The sequence below is a fragment of the Rosa rugosa genome, chromosome 4, assembly GCF_958449725.1.
Source record: "Rosa rugosa chromosome 4, drRosRugo1.1, whole genome shotgun sequence".
NCBI lineage: Eukaryota > Viridiplantae > Streptophyta > Magnoliopsida > Rosales > Rosaceae > Rosa > Rosa rugosa.
In genome coordinates this window covers 39,878,835-39,903,628 of record NC_084823.1, presented here as the reverse complement: position 1 = coordinate 39,903,628, position 24,794 = coordinate 39,878,835, and the positions used below count along the sequence as shown (strand labels likewise).

Sequence of the window (24,794 nt, the reverse complement as noted above, 5' to 3'; positions counted from 1 at the left end):
TTCTCTTTTTTAATCCGGGGTAGTCTTCTGATTTTCACAATTTTGTGATTTACTGAGCTTTCGACCCCTTTAGGAGGCCCTCAAAAAGACCGAAACGATCTCATGGGTTATCGTTGTCAGCATGATAGAACAAATGCTGTGTTGAGTTCTGGTCGGTCACACCTTAAGGATTCCCTCGAGAAGATTGAAACCCTTGTCCGACAATCATACATGAAAGAAAAAGTTTCATACGTATATTATACGAGTTCTCTACTTTCTTGATCAGCATATCAAAGATAGAGAGATAACATGGTTTGTACTTTGTACTGACAATCATTCCTAGTTTTCATTTATTTATGTCTTGGCATTGGGGATCCGTAATTGAGCCTCAGTCATTTGAGTCGAACACTAAATTGCATTTCCTGTACATAGTAGTCCCATCGACCACAATATAACTTTGATGAACCAATTAGTTTTAGTCAATTGCATATACAGAACAAATTCACTGAACAAGTTCAATCAATGCTTTCTCATCAAACTGAGGATCATACGGGCTCCTTTTTGCATCCCACAACCTTATATTGAAGTCCATTCACCTCATTGTTTCCATTTGTTGGCGATGCTGAACTTGTCAAGTAAGGCACCACATGCTTCTTCATATCACTTTTGGAGATTCCAAGATGACCTCCTGAAACACTAATGTATTTGACCCTTCCAGCTTCATCCAGTGTTCTCAAACCAATCCAGTCTTCAATGTACAGATCAGTCTGCATAAGAATAAGATAAATTCAGAAGCAAAACTTGCTCAAAGTGAAAAAAACAAATCAAAATCTTGGAAACACGAACTTTGATTTACTGTGGCTACTTAGAAAGGTATAGTATTAGTATGACTAGGTCTTGAATTTTTTTTTTTGGCTGAACAGAGGGATAAGAGAGCAATGAACCTCCTTAACGCCTCAAAATTTATTTAAAGAAAGCTGAAAGAGATACAAGGAGAGGTCTTGAAATTATCTGATTTTTAGTTTCTTTCTCAACACAAGGATAATTTCACAAGAGAATTTGTTAACCCACTTTAACGATATCAATTGTATTATTACCTGCTCTGGACCTATGATTGAATTGAAGGCACCATCTGGGTAATATCCAAACCACGAGGTTTCTCTGGGTACCAAAACATTGTCTTGCTCAAACTGTGGATAATACAAAGATGATACGATATTCTTTAGTTAAAGTAAATGATTCTTGAAAACTAACAAGAGATTTAAGTATATATTGTTATCCAACTTACCATAATAAGCACCAGGTTTTCTAAGCTACTAAATCTTTCCTTATAAGTGGAGTTTCTCTCATCAGGGAGTTCATTGTTGAGTTTTGGAAGAAATCTACACCCCCCTAAATAATCATTCATATCCTGGAAACACACATTGGTGAGTCAGATGCTTAGGATAGCCATCATCATAAGAAAACTGAGATAATTATGCAAGGTGTAAAAGAATATAAATGCATATGTAACAATCATTATATGACAATTGGAAAATTGATTCATGAAAGTGCTGCTTCATAAAGTGTACTCTATCCCATATACCCAGTGAGCACAAACAACTTTGTTTGAAGTTAATTGTAAGTCAATAACAAAAGGGAAGGAGACAAATAAGCAGGCTGTAAAATAATTTCAGTGAGCTTATGATTGCAAGGTTACTTGTATGTATTGATTCTATAAGAATATTGCTGTAAAAAGCCTCATTAAATGTCTCCAATTCTCCAACAAAGTTAGCCACTCACATTTGGCAATTTAATATAACCACTGGGAGCCAAGTGTTCCTGCAAATTCAAATCAAGATTCAGAAAGGTCATGCCTCACCAGAAATATACTGAAGAGAATGTAATTTGACACCACGCTAAAGATGAAAGAATTAGCACAGGATGCATACTTGGATATAGTCACTGTAGATCTTCCCTTTGATTAGCTTGTTTGCAATAATGCAAAATATGCCAGACTGCAGAGGCACAAAACGAGTTCAGGAACAAAAGCAAGTCAGCAAAATGACATATAAAAAAGGTCACAGATGTCAGAATTTCAGGGTTCCTCAGCAGTTATTTTTTATCTGTGTTTTTTTATATGGCCATTATGATTTGAGGAATGAGCATTATGTACAAAGTGAAAATACTTCATATAGACATCACTTGAAGGTTGGCACCTTCAGTATGATTGGTGGAAATATTTGTTGGAGGTGCCACCTTTTAAGTGGACAATCATACAAGTTTTCAAAGTATTCTGTTATGTTATGCAGGCAAGGAATTGCAGAAAGCGCTGATCCATTTTTTTTATTAAAAGCACAAATTTCCTCATACTTGTTGAACCAAAGTTTACAACCCCCATGTAACACCCCCAAGCTTGTCCCAAATTCCCAGGTGAGGAAATATCAAAGCTCATATACCAGAATTGAATGATGTGAAACTCTACACCCTAAGTCGGTCCAATTGTAGGTACTCTTTTAACCAGAAGATATTTCAGCAAGTCAAATGCATTAATTTATATAGTGACTTGAGAGCCATAAAGATAGTGCAATACTTACACCACAGAGAGGTACAGAAGCAATACCCGCATGAGGTCCTCCTAAAGAAATAAGGTTTTTAACCTGCTCCAACAAATAGAAAAAAAATAAAACTTTTCATGTTGTAATTGGTAAGTATGCACCTGTGAGAAAATCATGAGAGAGAGAGAGAGAGAGAGAAAGGATTTGAAATTATTTCTCTTAAATTGATTCAGCCAAACCTTTACATTTGTTCAACCATTGAAGACCATTCAGAAATCATGCACATAAACTTCTGGCACAAAAAGAAAAAAAGGCAAATCCTAGGAATGATAACAATAGGAAAGAAAAGGCTATAACATTGGTTGACTTGGAAATTTTTTTCTTTTAAGACCCATAGATAAATCCTATGAACTATAATATCACATACAATCTGAACAAATCCTAACAACTTACCATTTCACGTGCATTATCAGATAAGTTTGATAGGATGTAGCTCAATAAGTGTATGATAACTAAGGTTCAACCACAATTACAATAGCAATTCCTGTAGTTAATTGAATGAAATAAAAAGTTGGAACTTGCAGAGTTGCTTGAATCATGTCTTACCGGAGGTCCATTGTCGCAAAATTCTACAACACCTCGGCCTATCAAATTACCCTGTCAAATTAAAGAAAGTATGAGAAACTACCACTCTTGACAACCTTGTACTTCACATAAGCATGACTGACTTGATAAAATCCATTCACTGGTCCAAATCAAGACAGCGATTTCTCTCTCTTTTTTTTTTTTGGGTACTCAAGACAGCAATTTTATTAGAACACATGAGCCTACCCAGCTCGGTGCAATGAGAGAGACGACACATTGCATATATTGGATACAGTTTTGAGGTTTTAACTTTTGATTGCAGTCAAATTGCATATCAATCAACTTGTTGGAAACTTGAAGCATACTGTATCAAAATATGAGTTACCAGAAAAGCTGATCATAACAATTACCTGGGAGAGCCCAACAATGTTGTAACCTTGTCTGAGTTCTTCCATTTCTTTAACCTATGGTTACAATTGCAATCAACGTTAAAGGTGACAGAAACTTCCAAAGCCCAGGCCAGCTATATATGGTAACTGAGAGAGCTTACTACCTTTTCACACACAAATCTGGTCTGCAAACATGTGGGGAAAAGTTCAAATTAGAAAATGTATATAACAATATCATTTCAAAGATGGAAGGCCTTGTTTTGCAGTTTACCTGTTCCTCGAGAGGCACAAACCAGGAATCCCATGTTCCAGCCCCAACTTCTCTGAAAAAAGGTGGTAAAAACAAGCATTACAAGTAGAATAACTAAACTGACCTGTAAAAGATGCCTAGAAAAGAACTGAGAAAGACAAAAACTCATCTGGTCGAAGATACTGAAAAGAAGAGACCTCAATAACCATGTTAATCATATTTTTCATCTTGTTCTATAAAAGTTAGGTGGCAATACTAGTATTATATATTGCAGTAATCATATAGATCTAACTGTTTAATAAGCATACTAGATCAGAATTTGAATCAGAACATATATCAAAATTGTTAAAAGCAAAGTGATGCATGAACTGCTAGAAATTATCTCTTGCAGAATATAACTTATGACAATCAGAAGATAAGCAGATTCGATGAAAGAATGTACTTACATGCAATATCCTTCAGCACCCGAAAAGTCACTCAGTTGCTCCGTAAACTGTTTAACTCCTCTATTGGCGCACTGATCTCCAATGCCTGTCATGATGAAGCATCAGAAGTGGAGCAGAGAAAAAAGAAATGTATAGAACTTATCAGTTAAACTGGTATTATGATAAACTTAACATCTATTCCAAGAATGTAAACTATCAGAACTATCAGAATCAGGATGAGAGAGAGAGAGAGAGAGAGAGGTTACGCAGATTAAGGGATCTTGGTGCACTCAAATTTTTAAAACATACATATACTTTACAATCTCAAAACAGTTATGCAGATTAAGGGATCTTGGTGCAAACTTAACCCGGTGAATGAAAATAGTCAGCTGCAGTCAGATGTTGCATGGCGAGGAAGCAGCAGCATATAACAACACCCATGCTGCTGTTGGTTTTATTCCTCAGCAGTTAAAATTTCAAAATTCACCACAATATCAGCCTTTTTCAACGGAAATTTTCTTTTGATGAACCTTCACATTGATTCTATAAATTCAAAGTTCATCACAATATCATCCTTCTTAGTGATCAAACTTCACATTGATTCTATGACTTCTTTTCTAATGTTCAATTAAAACACAGTAAAGAAACAAAAACCAACCTCACGTGCTCCTCCAAATTAGAAGCATATAGGATACAACTTGGGACAAAGTTATGTACTCTCTCTATAAGGGGATAGGTGAACTGAGACTGGATTTAATTGCTTGATCATCTTCATGTTAACGGTTTGACTAATCTCAATACATTTATTTTACAAGATACTTTTTCACAACAGACAAAAATTCGAGTTTGCAGAAAATAAACCAGAGACCCGCTTCATGAATTCTCTTCATAGTTAGACTAACATATGCTACATGTATATGCATCCTGATAATTGGACACATTAGTGTCTACATGAACCCCTTCAATAACACATGAAACTTATTATTAGTTCTTAAAACCTTCTCTAATACAGCAAATCACACCAATGAGGCTGCAATACCATACATTAATCAACACTTGTGGAATCATATAAATAAACCAATAATATCCAGAACCCAGATCATATAAGCAAAACCCAGATACAAAAACATATTCATACACAAAAAGATTGATTCTTTAATAAGAACAACAGCTAATGAACTACTAAGAAATAGAGCCCAGAAAATTACCATGGAGTACAATGAAAGGTACTGAAACTGAACATGGGATGAACACAAAAGCCAAGATGAAGACGAAGCCAATGGAGGAGAATGAATTAAACTCCATGACCGTATTGGGTACTGTTATCTCTGAAAAATTCTTATACTTTTTTCTACACCAACCAGTCTGTGCAAGAATTAAGTATTTACAGTAAAGAATTGATCTTTGACAATAGTAGTGACAACTGGCGGTGTGGTATTGGTCGAGACGAAGCAGAAAACACGGAGGCACGTAGGGCTGAGCCACCGCGGACTGTTGCAGGTCCTACCGTCCTAGGCTCCTAAGTTGGACTGTTGCGCAGCTCAGAACTTGTTGAGGAAAATCAAGGTTGCTTGTTTAAGTAACCAATTGAGATCAGAATATCAGATTGTCTACTTGGTTTTGTTGGGTGCCGGTTACACCAGGATACTATCTTGGCCGTTGAAAGGGATAGGCACAGCTAGGATGATGCCACGTCATCACTGGTGTGGTTGTGGTGAGATGAAAAAGTTGGATCTCTAATTTAAAACAAAATTAAAGGATCATTCTAAAGTTAGGTTGATATGGCGATCTCATTTGTATTAGAGAGGGCTTTCATCGGCTTTCATCTCATTTTCAGCTGAAACTATTCAGTGTACCGACGTGCATTTGCAACGGGCGGTTGGATAGAGAAAAAATTGTTATTAAAAAAAAGATTGTCTATAAATATTAATGGTTGAGATTTGCTAGATCTGTTGGTTCACTTGCACTATCGATGCATAGAAGAATTTTTCATTTTTCACAAGTTGGAAATTTGGAATGATGAATATCCGACTTAAGCACGTCTCATGTTTCCTTAAACATGTGCTTAACCAGGCGATGGTGGGAATTTTGGTCTCATTTACATCTCATGTTGGTTGGCGAGAATGTCAGTCAGGCAGTTATGAAGTTATCGTTAAGTGGTGATAGGATTTGTCAATTGGTTGGTGAGGTTGCCGGTCGGTCAATAAATCTCCGGTCAGTAAGTGAGATTGTCGATAGCTCGATGAGATTATTGGTCAATCAATGAGATCACCGATCAATCATTGAGGTGGCAGGTTGGTTATCTAAGTTGCTGGTCGATCAATGATGTGGTAGTGGCTGGGGTTTTTCAGTTGGCAATTCTCTAAAAACACCTACAAACTATAAGGAAGTGTATCTGACATAGCTTTTTTTAAAACAACCTACCAAACTTGTTTTACGTCTATTTCTAGATTTGAAAAACGAAAAATTGTGTACCAAATGCACCCTTTCTAAGACACTATATCCATGTAAGATACAATTGTACCCGTGAATTTGGTTCGATGAAAATGTATATTGATAAATTGATTATCTCATTAAATGAACTTAGCTAAATATGACCATTTCATCTAATAACATAAGTTTTATTTTTATAATAGAAGTCATATGTTATCTACTCTATAGTTCATGAATGAGTCCAAACAGAAAAAGAAAAAAAAATTAATGCAGTGCATGGGTACGCCATTCTGTAGGTGTAAGTGTAACTGAGGTTTATGGTGGTGGAGGTTTATGGTTTGGAAAGAATTAATGGTGGTGGGCGGTCTGCGGTCCATTGGGGCAAATCATAACTGACATGAGGCAGAGCGATGGGGCAGGTATCAATCTAGTGGCGGCGGCTATTCACTGTCCAATGGCAGCTCTGTGTCGAAGAATTATGGGTAGCAAGGGCTTCCTTTTGTTTTTCTATGAGAAATTTTGTTTTATATATACGTAGTTTAGTTTGTTGGTTAGGTTTAATGAACCCTACTCAATTGATATGGTTCAAGGGTCTTGGTCACGTTGCTGTGCCTTTTCAAAGGCGTTATTTTTGGGAAGTATGGTTTATTTTATCAATGCGATACTCAATTGCTTTTATATGTAGTCTGACTATTTTGGAACACAGTGCGAAAGAGAGTTAAGTGGCTGCATCCTGATATCATATGTTGGCTTCGTGATTGTATAGTGACACAGTTACCTTTCATGTATTGTAAGAGCAAGTTCACCCGTAGTCAAGAAAAGGCAAAGTCGAGAAGTCAAGAATTCGACCGGTCAAGTTACTATTCACTGCCACTGGATATAGGTTTACACCCGTTGTTTTTCTTGCCCGGTCAACACTGTTCACCTATTAATTCCATTACCGTCGATCCACACATTTAATTGAAAATAACGGCTCAGATCAAAGGACCGTTGCTTTCAAATTTGCTGATATCAAACGGAAAGCTTCCACGCGTCAAGTGTCGTTGCCCACTTGTTGTCGCTAGGAGACAAACCTGCTCTGCCTCCACTTGTTGTCAGCTGTTGATTCGTGCGTGCCCACAACGGTTGCTCTCTTCCGCGTCTGTCCATGTTGCTCTGACGCTGACGTTCTCAATAAATGCTGCTGGAAGGAGATGGCAGCTGGGCAAGAGAAGTCAAACAAAATGTCATGGGCTTGCCTTTTATTTTGCCTAGGGTCATCAAAAGCCAAAACATGGCTGGGCAATATTCTAACGGTGGAGTTGCAAAAACACTCTTGCCTGGTCACCACATCATCATTCCTTAGCCTTGCCCGGGCAAACCAGCACTGGTGATCTTGCTCTAACTCAGGGGTATGGGGCATGAAATTGTGCTCTTTTGACTCATACATATCATTATAGATAGCGATAACATTATATGATGTGACATTGAGATTATAACCAATCATTTCAATGCATTATAATATTTTCATCCATTATATAATATATGTTTTCTCTAATAAAAAAAAAAGTGTTTAAGGAAAACTGAATTGGAAGAGAATTGAGTCGTGCTTTCATTGATAATCGGGTCATCTTTATATAGAGGATTACAAGACATATAATCAGAGTTGTACAATTAATCGGATATAATTCAAAACCCTATTACAACTAGGTCAAATAACCTAGAGTTTGGACCAAACACATATTCTGAATTTACTTGAACAAGAACAACTTTTTAATACAAAATTTGATTCAACATCATCTTAAAATTGTTGGCCATATTAATATTTACGTACTTATCCATTCAAAACAACAGTCATTGAGAGAGAATAGGTAACAGATTCCGCATAAGATCAAATAGGCACAAAAACCCTAATCACAATCAGTCACAAGTTCACAGCTATGGGAATGGGATTCAAACTCGCAGCTGCTTGCTTAGCCAGCATCGCTTGCCTCTTGGTCATACCCCTCGTTATCTGGCCATTAAGTAGGCGACTATTCGAGCACTTTCATCCCGAGTTCAGGGTCGACTCGGCCTTAATTTCCTCACTCAACACGACCACCCCCGCCGAGCTCACCGCCACTTGGGACATCACCCTCGTCGCCATAAACTCCGACGACAAGCTCATCGTTGACTACGACGTCGTCCAGGTGTGGCTCTACTACGGCAGGTCGACCGAGGACAACGCATTCGTCCTCGCAACCACGATTCTGCCTCCCTTTGTTTTGAACCCCACGAGGAACCAGACCAGACTGAGTTTCAAGCTCGTGACGCTGAGGGCTTACGTGGGAGATGACGTAGTGAAGAACATAACCGAAGCAGGGAGGGTTACGACGGCGTTCGGGCTCAAGGTGGTTACTGAGTTTAGGCTTCGGATGAATGGGGTAAAAAAAACACAGAGGGGTACCTATCGGTTCTTCTGCAACGAGGTAATTTTCGGGTTTTCGACGAACAATCAAACTAGGAGTGATTCTGTTACAGGTCAGTCAAAGGCATGCGAGAACGTAAATTACGGTCCGAAGGAAACTCAGCCGCTGAGCAGGTTGTGGTAGTTTAGAACTTTAGTACGTAGTATACAAATTTGTGACATTTATTAGAAGAACTTCTATTTGGGTTTTAACGAAATTAAAGCATTAATTTATTCTATGTGAATCAGTGACAGTAATGTAATCCAAAGAAACCATAACTACTACTTTAACAGGTCAGTTGAGGGCATGCAAGATCAGTTAATAGCATGAATAGACTTGATCCTGTTAGTGTTAAATTTAGTAGGACGGTGACGCACTAGCTAGCATGCTTTTAGTTCATTTAGTTGTCTGAGAACCTCTTACACCACAGCTTGCTCTTTGCGCATTCAGTTTGGATGTTAAACAATCTTTTGAACTTTTCTATCTTGTCAATATTGTGAAAGCTTTGGACGTCGATCAATATGGTAGAATTGTCATTAACATCAATATTGTTAGTGTTAATTAAGTAGGATTGTTATGTATCTTTACGGAGTCCCGCCCTATAACTTAAATAGCGTGAAATGTTAGCTATTTAACATATGTTATATATATTTGGCTCCTTTAATGAGGATCTTGTAGTTGGCACATTGCAGTGACGAAAAATTGGAACCAAGCCCTCTCGATAAGGTTTATGGGAGTCGTTAGCAATGACTTCCGATCCAATTGCAATGAATATTTTGAGTAGTGACGGCTTCTATCCGACATTGTGAAGGAGAAATATATATATCACGAGTCGAGTGAATACAAACTATAACAAAATTCTGCTTTGTTGATCAAACATCCATATATAGATGATTTAATGGTTGATGCTGCCAGATCGATTATTAGAAAACCATGCAAGAACTCAATCAGGCCGTCAATATCACTCAACATGGGTGTGGTTTTTGTTTTGTGATTAGCATGGGTGTGGTTTAGTATGGCAGAACAACTCTTTATTGTTACATATCCATTTAGTTTAAAGTTGATTAGTATGTATGACAACAATAGGTTAGCTGAAAGAGAAGAGGTAATGGGTTCTGCATAGGACTGAATGAGAGTATGATAGGCCTTACGCTTTGAGGAACATCACCGAATAAACAAAGGTATTTGCCAGGTCCCTTAGAACATAGTCAAAGATAGTGAGAGGTCCCGACTGGGATTGGTACCACCGCAACGAGACCAAATTTGTGTTTCCACAAACAATGAAACCATGGTTACTTTAACAGATAGGTTAGGGCATGCATGATTAATAACCACAGAACAATTTGTGTTAGTTTGGTCAAAGGCGTGCCCTTTTTCTCTGGTTTACATTCTACCGAGGTTGTTTATTACACTAGTAAGCTTATGGTTTCTCGATCCCTGATTCATGGAATGTCTGTGTCCAACACATGAACCAAATATGTATAATCGCCATGTAAACATCATGGCTCAAACAACAAATGAAGATGAAATCAGAGAGCACATACATTTATATATTCTAGAAAATGTCATGACACGATGGAGATTCACATATAAGAACAAAGAAAGACAAAAAAAGAAAAGACATTCTCATCTCATCATTTCGTGTAGATCTCCTTTGGGTAAATGTTACAAAACTGGCTGTAATAGGTAATTGAAAAGAAAGTACACTCTCCGTCTGAAGTCATAATTTCTAATAGACATACTTTACAGCAAATCTAACACTCATAAGAACTATAATTACATATATTCCTGAACTTCGACTCTCTATCCCAAGTTATATGAGGAATCCAGCACTTAAATTATGCAAGATACCTGATCATCTTAAGGTTTTCCTTGTCCCTCTCCAGGTAGTCGCGGGTGATGAGATCTTCAATGCGCTTCTTAATTGCTCGGATGTCAGGCTTGAACATATGTTCCAACTGCTCGACACACCCCACAACTAATTCATGATGACGCAAAGCTTTACGACTCTTCATTATCCGCACAACTGCAGCATCAATAGCATATCGTTTATCTTTGTCAACATCTTCGATTACCTCCTTCGTTTCATCCACTGGTGGGAGAGGAATCTTAATTCTTCTCATTTTGTGTGTGAACTTAGAGTTGAACTCAAAGGTGTCATTTGGCAAGATAGTGTTTGTATTTGGCTCCTTAACAAGGATCTTGTACTTGCCACATGACAGGGAGTGAAGAATTCTAACCAAGTCATCATGGTTAAGGTTCAACTGAGTGAATATTTCTGAATAGCTCCATCTATCCGCAGTATTAAACAACAGCAGGAGAGCAGCCTGGTAGGTGGATACAACCAATTCAATCACTTTTGCCTCAAACTTCCCAATGATGTTGCAAGAGCCCAATGAGTAAATCCATGTAAGTTTTCTGTTTTTTGTTTTTGTTTCATAGAATCCCTTGAAAACTTCAACACACTTGACAAGTTCTGCAGGAAGGTTAAGATCAAATGATTTATAACTTGGCCAGAAGCCAGTTGTAAGAACAGTGACTGCCAAATCCATCCCAGGATTCACATTTGGATTACTGTGAAGATATTCCTCAAAGCCAGTCCGATTCTCCCGAGCCAATGTCAAATCAGTGACCATCCCCTCCATCTTTGAGGTAAACTGTCCACCACATTGCTGCTTCAGCTTTCCTAAAGTACTCTTTTCAAGGTCCTCATTCGAACTCTGATTAAAAAGTAGCCGACGAGCAAGTTTTTTCCTGTAGAATTCTGCAAAAAGGTTTTTGTCACTGATATAAGGAAGCAGCTTAACAACCTTCTCAAGAGTTTCTTCTACAGCCTCATCACTTGACTTCTCACGGCCACCTGTTTTGAGGATATTATCACATAGTGCTACAAGTAATTCAGCACAAGAACTCCCTGCAACAGTTTTATTGCAAATGAACTCAAAAGCTTCTTTGATAGCCCTGCGAAGGAAAGAGTGGTTCATAAAGCAATCACTGACGTATGCCATATACTTATCATGCAGCTCGGCTATTTCTTTGACATAAATTTGTTCCCGCATTCCAGATCCATTTGAAGAGTGGTCATTTGCAGCATTTTCAGTCTGTTGGACCAAGGTTATACCTTCAGCAATAACATGCTCTCTAAACAACCTGGCAATCGGTTCCAAGCCTCGTGGAATCTTATTATAAAGTCTATACATCCTTGAAAGATCCTCCACCTGATCATCTCTAAGCAAAGCACGACATCCAGAAATGTCCTTTTCAAGCAGTGGACCTGAATAAACCACTAACAACTCGAATTGTACTTTCTCTATCAGCTTCTGCTCACTACTTGAATGCAGGTAATGAGAAACTCTATCTCTTTCCCTTCTCAAGCATTCCTCTGCCTTAGAAATGTACTCTGGACACGAATCCTCCAAAATCCAACTTGATGCTTTACGAGAATAGTACTCAGATGTAGCTTGTAGCATGTGAGCTTCAAAGTCTTCTTCATAAGCATCAGTTTGTCCCATGCCCATTTCAACAAATATATTTACCACATTCTTCAATAGTGCAATGTCAATCTGCTCCCCCTCACGTTCTTTATTAATAATAGCAATAACAGCAGCTCTCACATTAGCCTTCACAGCCCGATAAACCAAATCACGGAAGCGGGTAAGTCCAACTTCCCTTAGCTTAGGAAGTGATCTTCGACAGACAAAGAAACGGTCAAGATAATTAAAGAAGAATGATAGCCACCTCACCATAACCTTATGAGTTTCCCATCTTTTTATAAACTCCAGCAGAAGAAACTCATCATGCTTGTTTCTTAAAGAGGGCAAAACCGCTGAAGTAATGTATTCATCCAATACCTCCCGGTACTTGTCATAAAGTTGCCAAGAATAATCATATGGGGGCTTTTGAGTACACATGTTATAGATAGTTGTGTAAAGCATCATATTTTCTTCTGATGTAAACTGAGACTCTGACAATCCTTCTAGAATTCTCTTCAGCTTTGTGAACCCCTTCTGCATATAGTCCCATCCTTGATCCCACTCGATAACTTCGAGTTCTGTTTTTGTAGTCACAAATATTCCATATCCTGCAACTAGAACGATAGCACTTAAGAGAAGAGTAACAAGTTAAGAATGGAATATGGTTTCTTAAAAATTTGTTAACGCGAGTGGTCAAGTTCTACAATCCCTATTCTTTTCTGCGTTGTAAAATGTATTAAAGCAAGTTGTACCCTATATTTCCTTGTTTTTCATGGGATTCATATGCTTAATACAAGATGATATCACTAATGCATTACCTGAGTCCCTCGCCATAGTTTGAGAAATCTTCTGTCTTCAAACTCTGTACATCATAAATCCTAATCAGAGCATGAACCTTTGATTAACTACACACAAAGACATGTCTATATAGGTAAACATTCTCTTACCATATTTCTATACAGTCACAAACATTCTCTTATCCTGATGTGTTATAATTCATGTCTATTTACTATTTCATATAAAGGAAATGAAAAGCCAAATAGCATGCGCCGAGTGTTTGACTGTATTGATATGCATGTACAAGTCTATTGCTCGGATGAGATCACACATCAGGATCCCTCGCTGTAATGTCAAGAGAAATATGTTCTTCCGCTGGTTCATTTCCATATTAAACCTCACAACCGCAACCCCATCCATGAAAATGGACAGAATTGGCTCCAGAGCAGCAACGGGTTCTCACAAAGAAAGATCTTTCTACGAAATTGCTATGAACAGAGACTATAATCTTAAATTGGGCCGCAACTTCATCATCTATTGATAATACCTATTAAAGTTTCTTGCTGTAAACTAATCTTATGCATTTGAAATGCCATTTGCTCATTAGAATTCCAACCTTTTGATTCTACATAGTGAAATTGCATAATTATATAACAACCATAAAGCCCATGCACATAACTACAGCTACATCATTCAAGTCATGTAATTTGTTGAGTAACACCAAAGTTACTACCATGGGAGTTTCCTTATTTCTATCAATTTCATAAAAAACAATATGTACAGACCAAAAATAACAATAAAAATCCATTCTTTAGAGCACCTTGAGATTTCTAACCATCAAAACTCATGAAATTCTCCTCAATTTTGCAAAAATAAAATAATTGGGTATCTGATTCATTTCAAATGATAAAGATGAAAGTAAAGACCTCACCTTTCACATGTGCTTTGGTGAAGAAGCATTATCCCCCGTCTGTTGTGTTTTAGGCTGCGATGAATTGTGACCCAGGTTGATCCCAGATGAGACATCAGGAAGGAGAAAGGAAGAGTTCTCAGAAGCAATAGCTCAAAATAGGGATGGTTTGTAATACCCTAACCCAACCGATCAGTTCAGATATCATATACCACCCTTGTTTTTTTCACTACCCAGTCTACCCCTCTCATTAAAGAAACCAACTTTACCTCCTTGTTTTCAACTCCTTGCTCTCACTTACAAATATCACAAAGTGGGTCACTTCTACTGTGGAAATCAGAAGGGTTTGTCTTTGTGATGGATGGAGAGGTTTTGTTATTGTTTAGAGCCACCCATGTATAAAGGTAAATTCTTTTTCCTTTTCACTGTTTGGGAATTTCATAGGGGTCCTTGTTTAGTGGATTTCAAGTTTTGTATTGGAAATGTATAATACCCATTACCCAGGTCCAGATTGTATGTCGTTTTTGCTTGTTAGTTGTCGTTTGCTCTGTTCTTGAGTGGTACAGGAGGGTTTTGCATATTGTTTCTGGGTTTTAATTTTGGCATGGACTGTGATCCGGGGATCGTGTTTTTGAGTCTGAGAGCAAGTGAGTTTGGATGTGGGATTTTGGTATTTGGTTGTTTCCCACTGCTGTACTTTGTTTTGATGCAGTTGTCATGTTTGATTTTAGAAGGAAAGCAAGTGATTGAGTAATGGGGTTTGTTCAAATTGTGGTTTTGGTGTAGTGTGTGCTCAAAAGGTTGTGTCTTGAATTATTCGAAATGCAAATGCAGATTTTAGTGTTAAGCAAAGAGGTTGTCAGATTGGTTTGGCTGATTCTCACTACTGTGCTTGTGAATTTTCATTTGAGTTTACAGGGAAAGCAAGTGAAATGGGCAACGGGGGGCTGGGGGTTGTTCAAACTGTTATTTTGGTTGGTGTTGCATGCGCTCAAAAGGTCCGTCTTGCTCTTCGGGTCCATTGAATGATTCAAAAATCCTAATGTTGATGGAGCATTTGCACCTGAGGAAGCAATGGCCATGATCTTACATCTTCTGAATGAGACACCAGGAGTAGTAGTATGAATCCAGTCAATTCTACTATGCAAGAATGCCATAGTGTAGCCAAACGACAGAGATAGTACTTTTTCACAACAGTGATATTGTGGTCAAGTTTTTGATAAGACTGTTTATATGACCAGGTGACACCTTAAGATCAGAAGTGAATTATAGCAGTATTGTTTTTGCAGTCAACCTCATAAACAGGGTGTTCGCACTGTTAGGGCCTGAGGCTATTGGCCTCTTACTTGGAAATGAAACCCCAAATTGGTAGCCTCATAACTGCAATTTGGTATTATGCTGTTTCCTGTGAAAGCCTCTATATCAAGGAAGCTGGTACTGAAGAAGATGATTTATTTTTAAGGAGGGCCAGACATGCATGTGGCTTATCAAACTGACTGTGCTTTGCTGCGCTGGGAACAGACAGTACCACTGCTAGAAAATGTACACCTCTCTCTCTCTCTCTCTCTCTCTCTCTCTCTCATGATTTTCACCGACTTGTATCCTGCTATACCTCTTCAGTCACTGATTTGTATTAACTCAAGTATTTGTCTCTTGTAAGATACACCTGCTGCTATTGCACACCACCACAATGATTTCCAGAACAAATGAAGTGGTGGATTCTTCAAATGTGGATGGTTATTCAAAAACAGCAACTGAAACAGGTAAACATATATAGTCTGTTCAAATTCTCTATCTTATGCACATCACCGGAAATTTGGTAGCCAAAGGACCCTTGTAGACCACTTGCTGTTATATAACTTGATTATAGTAGTATATATCATTAACATCAGAACTCCTTTTTATTCACTACCCCTGTCAATAACTCAACCCCTCCATCTTTAGGCTTATTTTTTTTTTTTAAATTAAATTTTTTTTTTTTTATCCCTTCCAAGTGTCACCCGGCCCACTCTCCCTTACTGTCAGTGTCTTCCTTTCTGTCTCCATGGGTTCCAATGCTTTCTCCACTATGAATACTAGAATAAATTTCATTTGGTTGTTTTTTTTTTCTTTTTTTCTTTTGGTAATCTGACACCGTGCAAGGATTTTTATTGGCAAACTTCCAGTGTGATATTTCATTCTTTAGAGTTCTATATAGAAAGAAAAATCTTGTTGGATAATATCTTTCTCTTCATGATTAATATGGGAACATCACTTGCTTAAATTGGAAGTTAGAGTACATAAAGTTTGGTATTAGGGAGTGCTGGGAGAGAGTTGACAGATCCAGATGCAGATCTTGGGTATCTTTCACTGGTTGGTTGATGTTTGCTCCACTTTAGTTGTAGATTGGTCTTTGTTTTCTCATTTTTGGGCATGGACATGTGCTGTATGCTTCAAGGTTTCGAGTAAAAGCAGCAAGTTTGTAAGCGGGTTTTTGGTGCTTGGCTGTTTGGCTATTTCTCCTTAGTTTCCAATAGGGGTTGTTTCGATCTTTGGTTTGGGGTATAAGGTATTGCAAGTTTCATGCCATTCTACGAATTTTTAAAGGAATTTTTATTTGATTTTGCAGGTAAGTAAGTTAGTTGAGAAACAGATTTTGTTCCAGTGTAGTTTTGATGAAGTATCCACTGCATAGGGCATGTCTTGCATTTCAGGTCTATTGAAATTATTGGAGAATCCAAAATCACCAAATGCAGAATCTTTTGTAAGGAAAGAGTTTTCCAATATAATTGGTAAATTGAAGGAAAAGATGTAGAAGAAATGTTGATGATGATGAGAAGGAAAGAATGGCTGCGACATCTGCAGCTGAGGATGCAATTACCATGACCATCCTAGTGTTTCTTCAAATCTGAGAAAAGTTCAATTCTGCAAAATGGCTGAGCAGGTGTGGCAACATGATGTCATGATGTAGTAGTTATTTAATGCAGTGGGATGTAATGAGATGCAAATGTTAGAGGAATCAATTTGATGACCTAAATATGAGTCTGTTCCATTGTACAATGGGAGTAAAGCCCAAGACAGTTGAGATAATACTTTTTCTCATCATAGCAGTATTGGGGACTTCATAACATAATTCTTTGGATCAAGAAGCTTGATCAAGCAGTTTCATAGCATATGTGATGGATTTCAGGACCAAGTCACCTAAAGTGGGAAGCAAATTATGGTAGCTAGTGTTATTCTTGCAGTCTTATGAACAGAGTGACTACAGGTTAGAGCTGTTGGGCTCTAACTGGAATCTAAACCAAGAATTTAGATTTTGGAGCCCCATAAGTGCAGTTGCTTGTCGTGCAGTTTCCATTGAAGATTTATACATCAGGGAAGATGAATATGAAGAAGAGGATACTACTTTTATTTGATCTAAGGAGGGCCACTGGGGCTTATCAAACCGTTTTTGCTTTGGTTTGTGTTGATTGAAGATAAGTTCAGTGCTAGTAGTAGAAAATAAACCACCTCTCTATCTCATTGGCTTTTTTCTTTTGTCACACATTTGCATTATGTTTATAACCTCTCATCTTAGTTCATTGCATTTACTCATAGCACATTTATAGTTTCTAATTAGATGATGCTTACTCCAATTGCAGAGCAAAGCATGCTGGAATAAAATAATGCGGTGACTGCTTCAACTGTGGATGATTATTCAGCAATAGCAACTGAAACAGGTAAAAATGTAGGGTATCTCTATTCTATTACATAACTGAAAAGTCAGTAGCCAAAGGATCCTTAGTAGATAAATGCCTGTTGTGTATTGGCCTGATCTTCTTTCCATAGGTGTTGTGACATCACAACTGCATCTTAACATGGTGGATATTTTTTTGACTTTAAATCTCATACTTGCACTTTCTGGTTCTTCATGATTTTAATGTCCATAACTGTTTCACACTGACTGTTGCTTTGCTTGAGATCAGCTTCATGATATCTTCCGGTCTTATTGGCTCTGTACTCTCCCAGTAGTTTCTCAACCTGAATTTGATTTTCCCCTTGTTTCTGATAATGTAGTTTTCTGGATTGATTCATGTTTACTCTTATAATAACTGCTGCCGCCACGAAAATAAGAATTGCAATACACACTGCAGAGATCAAACCACTAGTATTAGAGACTCTTTCTGTGCACAAATACAAATTCATTGAATAGTATAGAACACTGACAAAAATTCCTTGTTGAGGTGCTAGGAAGGTGGTTAGAAAGGTCAGAAGGGGCACACAGTGAATAGAACAGAAGTTTCCTTCGGTTCTTATGGGTGAGTGGGTGACCAGTTAGTCAAAGTCTATTTTATCAATTAATCAACTTGATAGTAACATAATATGATTTCTTGGCATTAATTATAGTAATAAAGAGTGGAACAGATTTCTACCATCTTTGGAATCTTCTATCAGATTCTTCCCTAGTACAATATTTTTCGTTTTTTTATTATACATAAGATTAACAAAAGAAATTAACTAATGAGAAAATTGTTGCTGACATCTGATGTCCTTTTAATATTTCATTTAAATATTTAAACCAACATTTCAGTAGCAATTTCCATTTATTAAAGTGCTGCACTTGATTATTGTATATTCCAGTTCATCATATGTGCATATGCATATTGTCAGTGATTCTGCTACACCTTAGCTAATATTGTTCTAGACTTCCAGCTATATATCATGATTTCTTTTTGGTATTATGTATAGTGCTTTTATGAAAAGTGAATACTTATGTCCTAAGATATCATATAGTCTCTACCTCAAAAGTACTTAATGGTTTCTGATCTTGCAAGTTAAACAACATTCCTTTTGTTTCCACTTTAATCACCTCCATAATATGCAAGTGGAATACTAATTTCCTGAAGAGTTGTGACGGAATGGAAAAAGTAAAAGAAAAAGGAAGATGGAATTTACCTTTAACATGTGCGATAGTGAAGCAATCAGTTTCTTGTTCTGTTCGAGTCTGCAATGACCCTACTTTTGCTTCATGAGAATCTTCATGCCCAAGTAAGTTCCAGGTTAATCCCAGACCGAAGCTATTGTCACTCAGATAGGGACTATACTCAAAAGGAATAGGAACAGTTTTCACCACCCTGCAAGAATTTGGTATAGCGAAAGTAGGCTTAACAGTGTAAACATGGTAGCCAGAGCCACTCAAGCAGGGAACTTCTCTGAAACATTTTGACAGCCTAACCGAACAATTGAGATACGAGTACTCTTTCATGACATAGTAGTATTGAAATGGTGTAAGGGAGAGATTGAGATTAAGAAAGACTCCATGAACACAATTCTTGGGGTCAAGGAGCTCAAGTTTCTTGATATCGTAGGAGATAGATTTCACAATCAAGTCACCATAAGACGGGATGTGGATCGTGGTTCTGTTGTTGCTGCAGTCAAGATCAAAACCAGGGAGACCACAGTGTTGGGGCTGCTGGCTTTTTAATTGGAAAGGAAACTGAATTTTGGGAGCCCCAACAGCACATTTCTTTGTTTTGCAGATTTCACCGGAGGCTTCTGTTTCAAGAAAGATGGAAGTAAAGAAGAGGATGAAGAAGATGAAGGCATGCATAGCTTATTGGCAATGAGAAACACAACTACACACGGGGTTTCGTCTGGTTGTTATATTAGAAAGAAATGTGATGTAAGGAGAAATTTAATCTTGGAAAAAGTCTAGGATACACAAGAAGACTCCAAGTGGGGAAGACCCAAAAGACTCCAAGTGAGAGAAAGATTAATGAATTCCCAGTGGATATAAAGAAATGGCTATTCTTGTAAGCTTTAATAGACTTTTGGGTAGAGTGTTCGTTGGGGTTGAATTTTCAGTTAGGAAAATGGGTATTCTTGTAGACTGGTATCTATGGGCACTTTCTTTGCTTCCCCTTACCTTTCCAACACGGCATTAGAGGGTCCATAATTCATTAATTCTCACTTTATTTTGTTTCCTTGGATTAAGTTTGTTGACTTGTAATCCCTTCTAATTCCATGTAATTATCTACTAGATATATTGTAATCAATAAGTATTAACTATATACTGCAAAGAAAGGACTGTCAATAAGCCCTTATTGTAGTCTTCCATGAAAATGATAGAATTAAAATCTTTGTTACACTTGGAAAGCAAATGGGACAGATTGACAGAAATGTCTCCTTCATTACTTTATGTCATTGTTTGCATAAACCACCAGCAACTCATGCATCTTTAACTTTGTTCACCAGCTTCTGCTCACTGCTTGAATGCAGGTAATGCGAAACTCTCTCCCTCTCCATTCTCAAGCATTCATCGACCTTCAACATGTAATCTGGAGAAGAATACTCTAGAATCCAACTCGACGCTTTGAGAGAATAGTAATCGCCAGTGTTTTCCAGCATGTGAGCTTCCAAGTCCTTTTCGTAAGCATCCATTTTCCCATTTCCGATTTCAACAAACATGTCTACCACATTCTTCACTAGCTCTCTGTCAATCTGCTCTCCTTCACGTTCTTTGCAGATGAGATCAATCACAGCAACTCTGGCATTAGCATTCACCTCATGATAAACCAAATCACGGAAGGAGATAAGGGCAACTTCATTTAGAGAGGGAAGCGACCTCCTCGCGATGAAGTAGCGATCGAGAAAATGAAAGAAGCGTGACAGCCACCTTGCCATAACTTTATGATTTGTCCATCTTTTGACAAGTTCTTGCAGCATCGACTCTTCAGGCTTCTCTCGTAGAGAAGGAAGCACCGTTGAAGTAATGTAAACCTCAAACGTCTCCCGATATTTGTCATAAAGCTGTTGAGAGTAATCATTAAGGGGATCCTGAGTACACAATTTGTAAACAGTCGTGTAGAGCTTCATATAATCATCTGAGCTGAACTGAGTTTCTGGCATCCCTTCTACGATCCTCTTCATCTTTGTGATCCCCTTCTGCAGAAACTCCCATCCTTCATCAAACTCGATGAAATTGCGATCCGTCGATGTGAAAAGAACTGTTCCATATTCTTCCCCAGCTACAACAAAAATGCAGTAAGGAGAGGGAGTATGGTTTGTTGACAATACTCAGCAATATGTCAAATGAATTGAAACAGAATAAAATAGAAGAAGATGACATTTACGTTTGTAATGACAGTCCCTTTGTTCTGCTTTAGGCAGCTGTAGTGGACTCTGACCTTCTTGCAATGTTGTGTGGTTTCCATTGGAGGCCATTGTATCAAGAAAGATGGAACCGAAAAGGATGAAGAAGATGAAGAGATGCATAGGCAATGAGGAGTGAAAGGTGCAACATAGAAAGATAAAATATATAATGATCACAAGGCAAGTTTCCAAGTGGGGGATGGAGCCTCTGTCTCCTAGAAGTAGATGGATTGGTTGTCTTTCGTTTTCAAAAACTGGAGAAGAAGAGTTAACACAAATTAAAAAAAGAGTTTGGTCAATCAAAGAATGGTTTATTGAGGTTGATTTCCAGTTAGGGGAAGGCACATTGAAGAAGCCAGGGACCAGGAAGCTTGGTTGGGATTTGAGACCCACCATTAACCAATCAAACTGCAGCCTCTATATTCCTATCACTAGTTGGGATGAGACATGAGAGGTAGCTTGGTGCTGACTAATGATTTTTTTTTTTTTTTTGGATAAACAAAGCCTAGGTCTGGGAGAGGCTGCTCCCAACTAAGGCCCAGTTGAACTAACACCCACGCCCACGATGTATATTAATAGGAGTGGACAGAGCCCACTAGTTCCAAGATTTCCCAGCTTGAAGAACTTGAAGACATCCGTTGATGACCGCTTCTAGACTAGTATTTCTCCCTTATGCTCGTTAGTGTACTGGTGCAGATTTTTCAAATTCGATTTTGAAACTGTTGCACAGGTTTCTGTTGTTGCTTCTGGGCATGCAGTGGCGTCAGGGCAATGTGGTGACATTTCCCTGTGTCGTCTTGGCGGCCGTGGTGGGTCGTGATGACGGTGGCGTGGTGACGGTTCTTGCACAAAGGAGTGGAGGCTGGAATTGGCTTCGGAAGTCCTATTGGGCTTTGGGCTCAGTCTTTTCTTTTGGGCTTAATGGGTTATTTGTTTTCTGTCTCAATAATTCCCTTTTTTAAGAGGTAGTGGGCTCCGGCCCGGTCTAGGCATTTTTTATGTTTGTTTTTCTTTTGGGTTTTTGTCCATTTACACTATTTTTAGAGATTTTTTTCCCACTTACCCTATTAAGTTTTTTTTAATTATTTCTTACCCAAAACACTCTAAGGAGGTCTTCCCTAATACCCCATTAAGATTATATATATATTTTTTTAATTTTTTTTTAATACCATTTTACCCTCACCCCTTTGTTACTTAGAGAGAGAGAGAGAGAGAGAAAATGGAAGAGAGAGAAACCATGGGAGACTTCGCCGGAGCCCGGTCACCGGCCGCCGAAGTCCGGTCTCTGGCCGCCGGAATCCTGTCACCGCCGCCAGAATCCAGTCAACTTTCGCCGGATTCCGGTCAACAGTCGCCGGATTCCGGTCACCGGCTGCCGCCCATCGGAATTTGCTGAAAATCTCACCGGAAAGTTTTTTTTGCCCCCAATAGACATCTATTGCCCCTCAATAGACGACTATCAGCCATGTATTGCCCCCCAATAGATGATTATCAGCCATGTATTGCCCCCAATAGACGTCTATTGCCCCCCAATAGGACTTTCATTTGCCAGAATGAGAACTAATCTCCTTAAATTTAGACAAATAAAACTTTGATTACAGAAAAAAAAAAAAAAAAAAAAAGCTAGAAATTGATTTGGGCACCCCAATCAATAGTCGGACCAAAACCACCGGATCGAATCACCTCCGGAGCACGCCGCCGACCTCTCTCACCTCTCCGAACCTCCAGTCCTCGTCAGAGTAGCCACCGACTTCGCTCACCACATCCACCTCGTCGCGCCAAATTGTACTGCTCCGGCACCGAAGCTCGATGTCGATTTCTTCCGACTTGAAGCTCGAAGTCGCCGACCGGCACATTTTACTGGTACAGCGAGTCACTTGACCTCGATACGAAGCTCGAGGAACCTGGGGAGAGAGAGAGAGTCGCAGGAGTCGTCTGGGGAGAGAGAGAGACGTCGGAGTTGTCTGGGGAGAGAGAGAGACGCCGGAGTCTTCTGGAGCGAGGGAGAGAGACGCCCGAGACGCTGGGTAGAGAGAGAGAGACACACCAGAGTCGTCTGGGGAGAGAGAAAGAGAGAGAAAGAGAGAGAGAACTCAGAGAAGAGAGGAAAGAGAGTGGCAATGCTGTAATTTATTAATTAGGCTTAGGGAAAAATGGTCATTTAACGTTAAACTGTGTAGGTGGGAACAAAAATCTGTTGCTGGGGTAAGTGGGGGCTAATCTATTCTTATTTTGGTGCTTTGGGTCAAGGACCCTTTTCTTTTTTCTAAACGTTAATTAGGTGACAAACCACTTTCCGCTCAATCGGGTTGGTCATGTCTATGCTAGTAGAAACTCCTCTAGGAGCCTTTGTAGAAGTATTTGGTTTAAACGTACCACAATGGCTTGCTTGGCTTTTGCAGTCAGGTAGAATAAATTACCTAAGAGGCAAGGAGATCTGTTAGCATAGACTACTCTGCGCTAATATTGTCTAAATAGAGTAGTTGTTTATTGTACTATTTTTACACATGATTCAAGGTCATACAAATGTTATTAACTCTTTCATTCATTAAAAAAAAAAACCACACCACAAGACTCTAAAATGGGCCAGCTCCAAATGGAGCAACTACAACAACAACACGCCCATTATGAACAATAGAAATGTAACATTTAAGAACACATAACAAATGAGGACTTTCTTCCTAACCTAGAGTAAAATTAGCAAATCTCCATAGGGAGACAGCATATCTCATTGTTAAATAGTGACAAGTGTGGCCCGTGGCCCACCATTGTACCGATATTGTCTCAACTTAACCACCAATTATGTATTAGGTTTTAATCACAAAAGGCCCCAGTACAATTGGGTAAGAGCCATCCACTTATAAGTTATATTTTCTTTTGTCACTTTTTCAATGTGGGATCTTTCCTCTCCAACACACCCTCTCACGTGCAACCTAACTCTAGGTCTGCACGTGAAATTAATTAACAATCCAATTTCCAATAATCCATATTGGAAATTGGGACATAAGTCTCATATCGGAGACTTGGTCAATGTAACAATCCAAGGCCCACATCGGACACTTAGTAACAATCTAATCGGAATATTCTGATGACAATATAAGAGACCCAAATTCGGACCCATGATAATTGGAGACGCAATTGGAGAGGGGCCCGCTCTGATACCATGTTAAACAGCGACAATCGTGGCCCACCATTGTACCGATATTGTCCAAACTTAACCACCAGTTAGGTGTTGGGTTTTAATTACAAAAGGCCTCGGTACGATTGAGTAAGAGCCACCCACTTATAAGTTATATTTTCTTTTATCACTTTTCCAATTTGGGATCTTTCCTCTCCAACACTCATTGATCTTGCTTTCATTGAACTTCGAAATGGCCGGAGGCTATGTAGCCATACTCTTCCATAGATATTCCAGATCTATCACTGGCCTACTCGAGTTTCTGTCCTAGCACCCATAGATGATAGTCCCTGGAGAGACCTTCCCTCTTTCATTCCAAAAG

At 38.6% G+C, this 24,794-nt stretch overlaps 4 protein-coding genes and 1 long non-coding RNA gene across 8 annotated transcripts; 1 reads left to right on the top strand and 4 right to left on the bottom strand.

The window, feature by feature from the left end:
• Window positions 1-211: 211 nt before the first annotated feature.
• On the bottom strand, window positions 212-5,743 carry LOC133707032 (uncharacterized). The gene is made up of 12 exons (XM_062132578.1): window positions 5,374-5,743; window positions 4,187-4,271; window positions 3,762-3,813; window positions 3,655-3,675; window positions 3,512-3,565; window positions 3,123-3,173; window positions 2,556-2,618; window positions 1,911-1,976; window positions 1,762-1,800; window positions 1,268-1,390; window positions 1,077-1,169; window positions 212-746 (listed from the first exon to the last, which is right to left on the bottom strand). The coding sequence occupies exons 1-12, from the start codon at window positions 5,468-5,470 to the stop codon at window positions 525-527; spliced, it is 966 nt and encodes a 321-aa protein (XP_061988562.1). The 5' UTR covers window positions 5,471-5,743; the 3' UTR covers window positions 212-524.
• A 4,871-nt stretch (window positions 5,744-10,614) lies between these two features.
• On the bottom strand, window positions 10,615-14,422 carry LOC133707434 (cullin-1-like). 4 transcript variants are annotated; one of them, XM_062133000.1, is made up of 3 exons: window positions 14,206-14,422; window positions 13,316-13,375; window positions 10,615-13,111 (listed from the first exon to the last, which is right to left on the bottom strand). In XM_062133000.1, exons 2-3 carry the CDS (start codon window positions 13,329-13,331, stop codon window positions 10,863-10,865), a joined length of 2,265 nt encoding a protein of 754 aa, XP_061988984.1. In that variant the 5' UTR covers window positions 13,332-13,375; window positions 14,206-14,422; the 3' UTR covers window positions 10,615-10,862. The 4 variants fall into 4 exon arrangements, with proteins under 4 accessions (XP_061988984.1, XP_061988983.1, XP_061988986.1 ...); XM_062132999.1 differs by having other exon boundaries at window positions 13,316-13,359; XM_062133002.1 differs by having other exon boundaries at window positions 10,615-13,105; window positions 14,206-14,421.
• A 69-nt stretch (window positions 14,423-14,491) lies between these two features.
• LOC133707438 (uncharacterized) lies at window positions 14,492-17,939 on the top strand. Its single transcript, XR_009845117.1, has 4 exons — window positions 14,492-14,588; window positions 15,103-15,726; window positions 15,845-15,947; window positions 17,805-17,939. It is a non-coding gene; the product is annotated as an uncharacterized LOC133707438 (long non-coding RNA).
• LOC133707437 (RING-H2 finger protein ATL22-like) lies at window positions 17,839-19,922 on the bottom strand. The gene is made up of 2 exons (XM_062133005.1): window positions 19,099-19,922; window positions 17,839-18,290 (listed from the first exon to the last, which is right to left on the bottom strand). Exons 1-2 carry the CDS (start codon window positions 19,751-19,753, stop codon window positions 18,049-18,051), a joined length of 897 nt encoding a protein of 298 aa, XP_061988989.1. The 5' UTR covers window positions 19,754-19,922; the 3' UTR covers window positions 17,839-18,048.
• A 316-nt stretch (window positions 19,923-20,238) lies between these two features.
• LOC133707436 (cullin-1-like) lies at window positions 20,239-21,869 on the bottom strand. Its single transcript, XM_062133003.1, has 2 exons — window positions 21,276-21,869; window positions 20,239-21,170 (listed from the first exon to the last, which is right to left on the bottom strand). Exons 1-2 carry the CDS (start codon window positions 21,688-21,690, stop codon window positions 20,371-20,373), a joined length of 1,215 nt encoding a protein of 404 aa, XP_061988987.1. The 5' UTR covers window positions 21,691-21,869; the 3' UTR covers window positions 20,239-20,370.
• Between the last annotated feature and the right edge of the window lie 2,925 nt (window positions 21,870-24,794).

Bases quoted from the DNA above. Each gene is read 5' to 3' on its own strand.
- LOC133707032 (XM_062132578.1), bottom strand. From the start codon at position 5,470: ATGGAGTTTAATTCATTCTCCTCCATTGGCTTCGTCTTCATCTTGGCT. The intron at 3,814-4,186 runs GTAAGTACATTC...ACCTTTTTTCAG, and splicing joins GGTGCTGAAGGATATTGCAT to AGAAGTTGGGGCTGGAACAT. The intron at 3,174-3,511 runs GTAATTGTTATG...TTAATTTGACAG, and splicing joins ACATTGTTGGGCTCTCCCAG to GGTAATTTGATAGGCCGAGG.
- LOC133707437 (XM_062133005.1), bottom strand. From the start codon at position 19,753: ATGCATGCCTTCATCTTCTTCATCCTCTTCTTTACTTCCATCTTTCTT. The intron at 18,291-19,098 runs GTAAATTCCATC...TGATCTCTGCAG, and splicing joins CACTATCGCACATGTTAAAG to TGTGTATTGCAATTCTTATT.
- LOC133707436 (XM_062133003.1), bottom strand. From the start codon at position 21,690: ATGGTGGGTCTCAAATCCCAACCAAGCTTCCTGGTCCCTGGCTTCTTC. The intron at 21,171-21,275 runs GTAAATGTCATC...TTTTTGTTGTAG, and splicing joins AAGGGACTGTCATTACAAAC to CTGGGGAAGAATATGGAACA.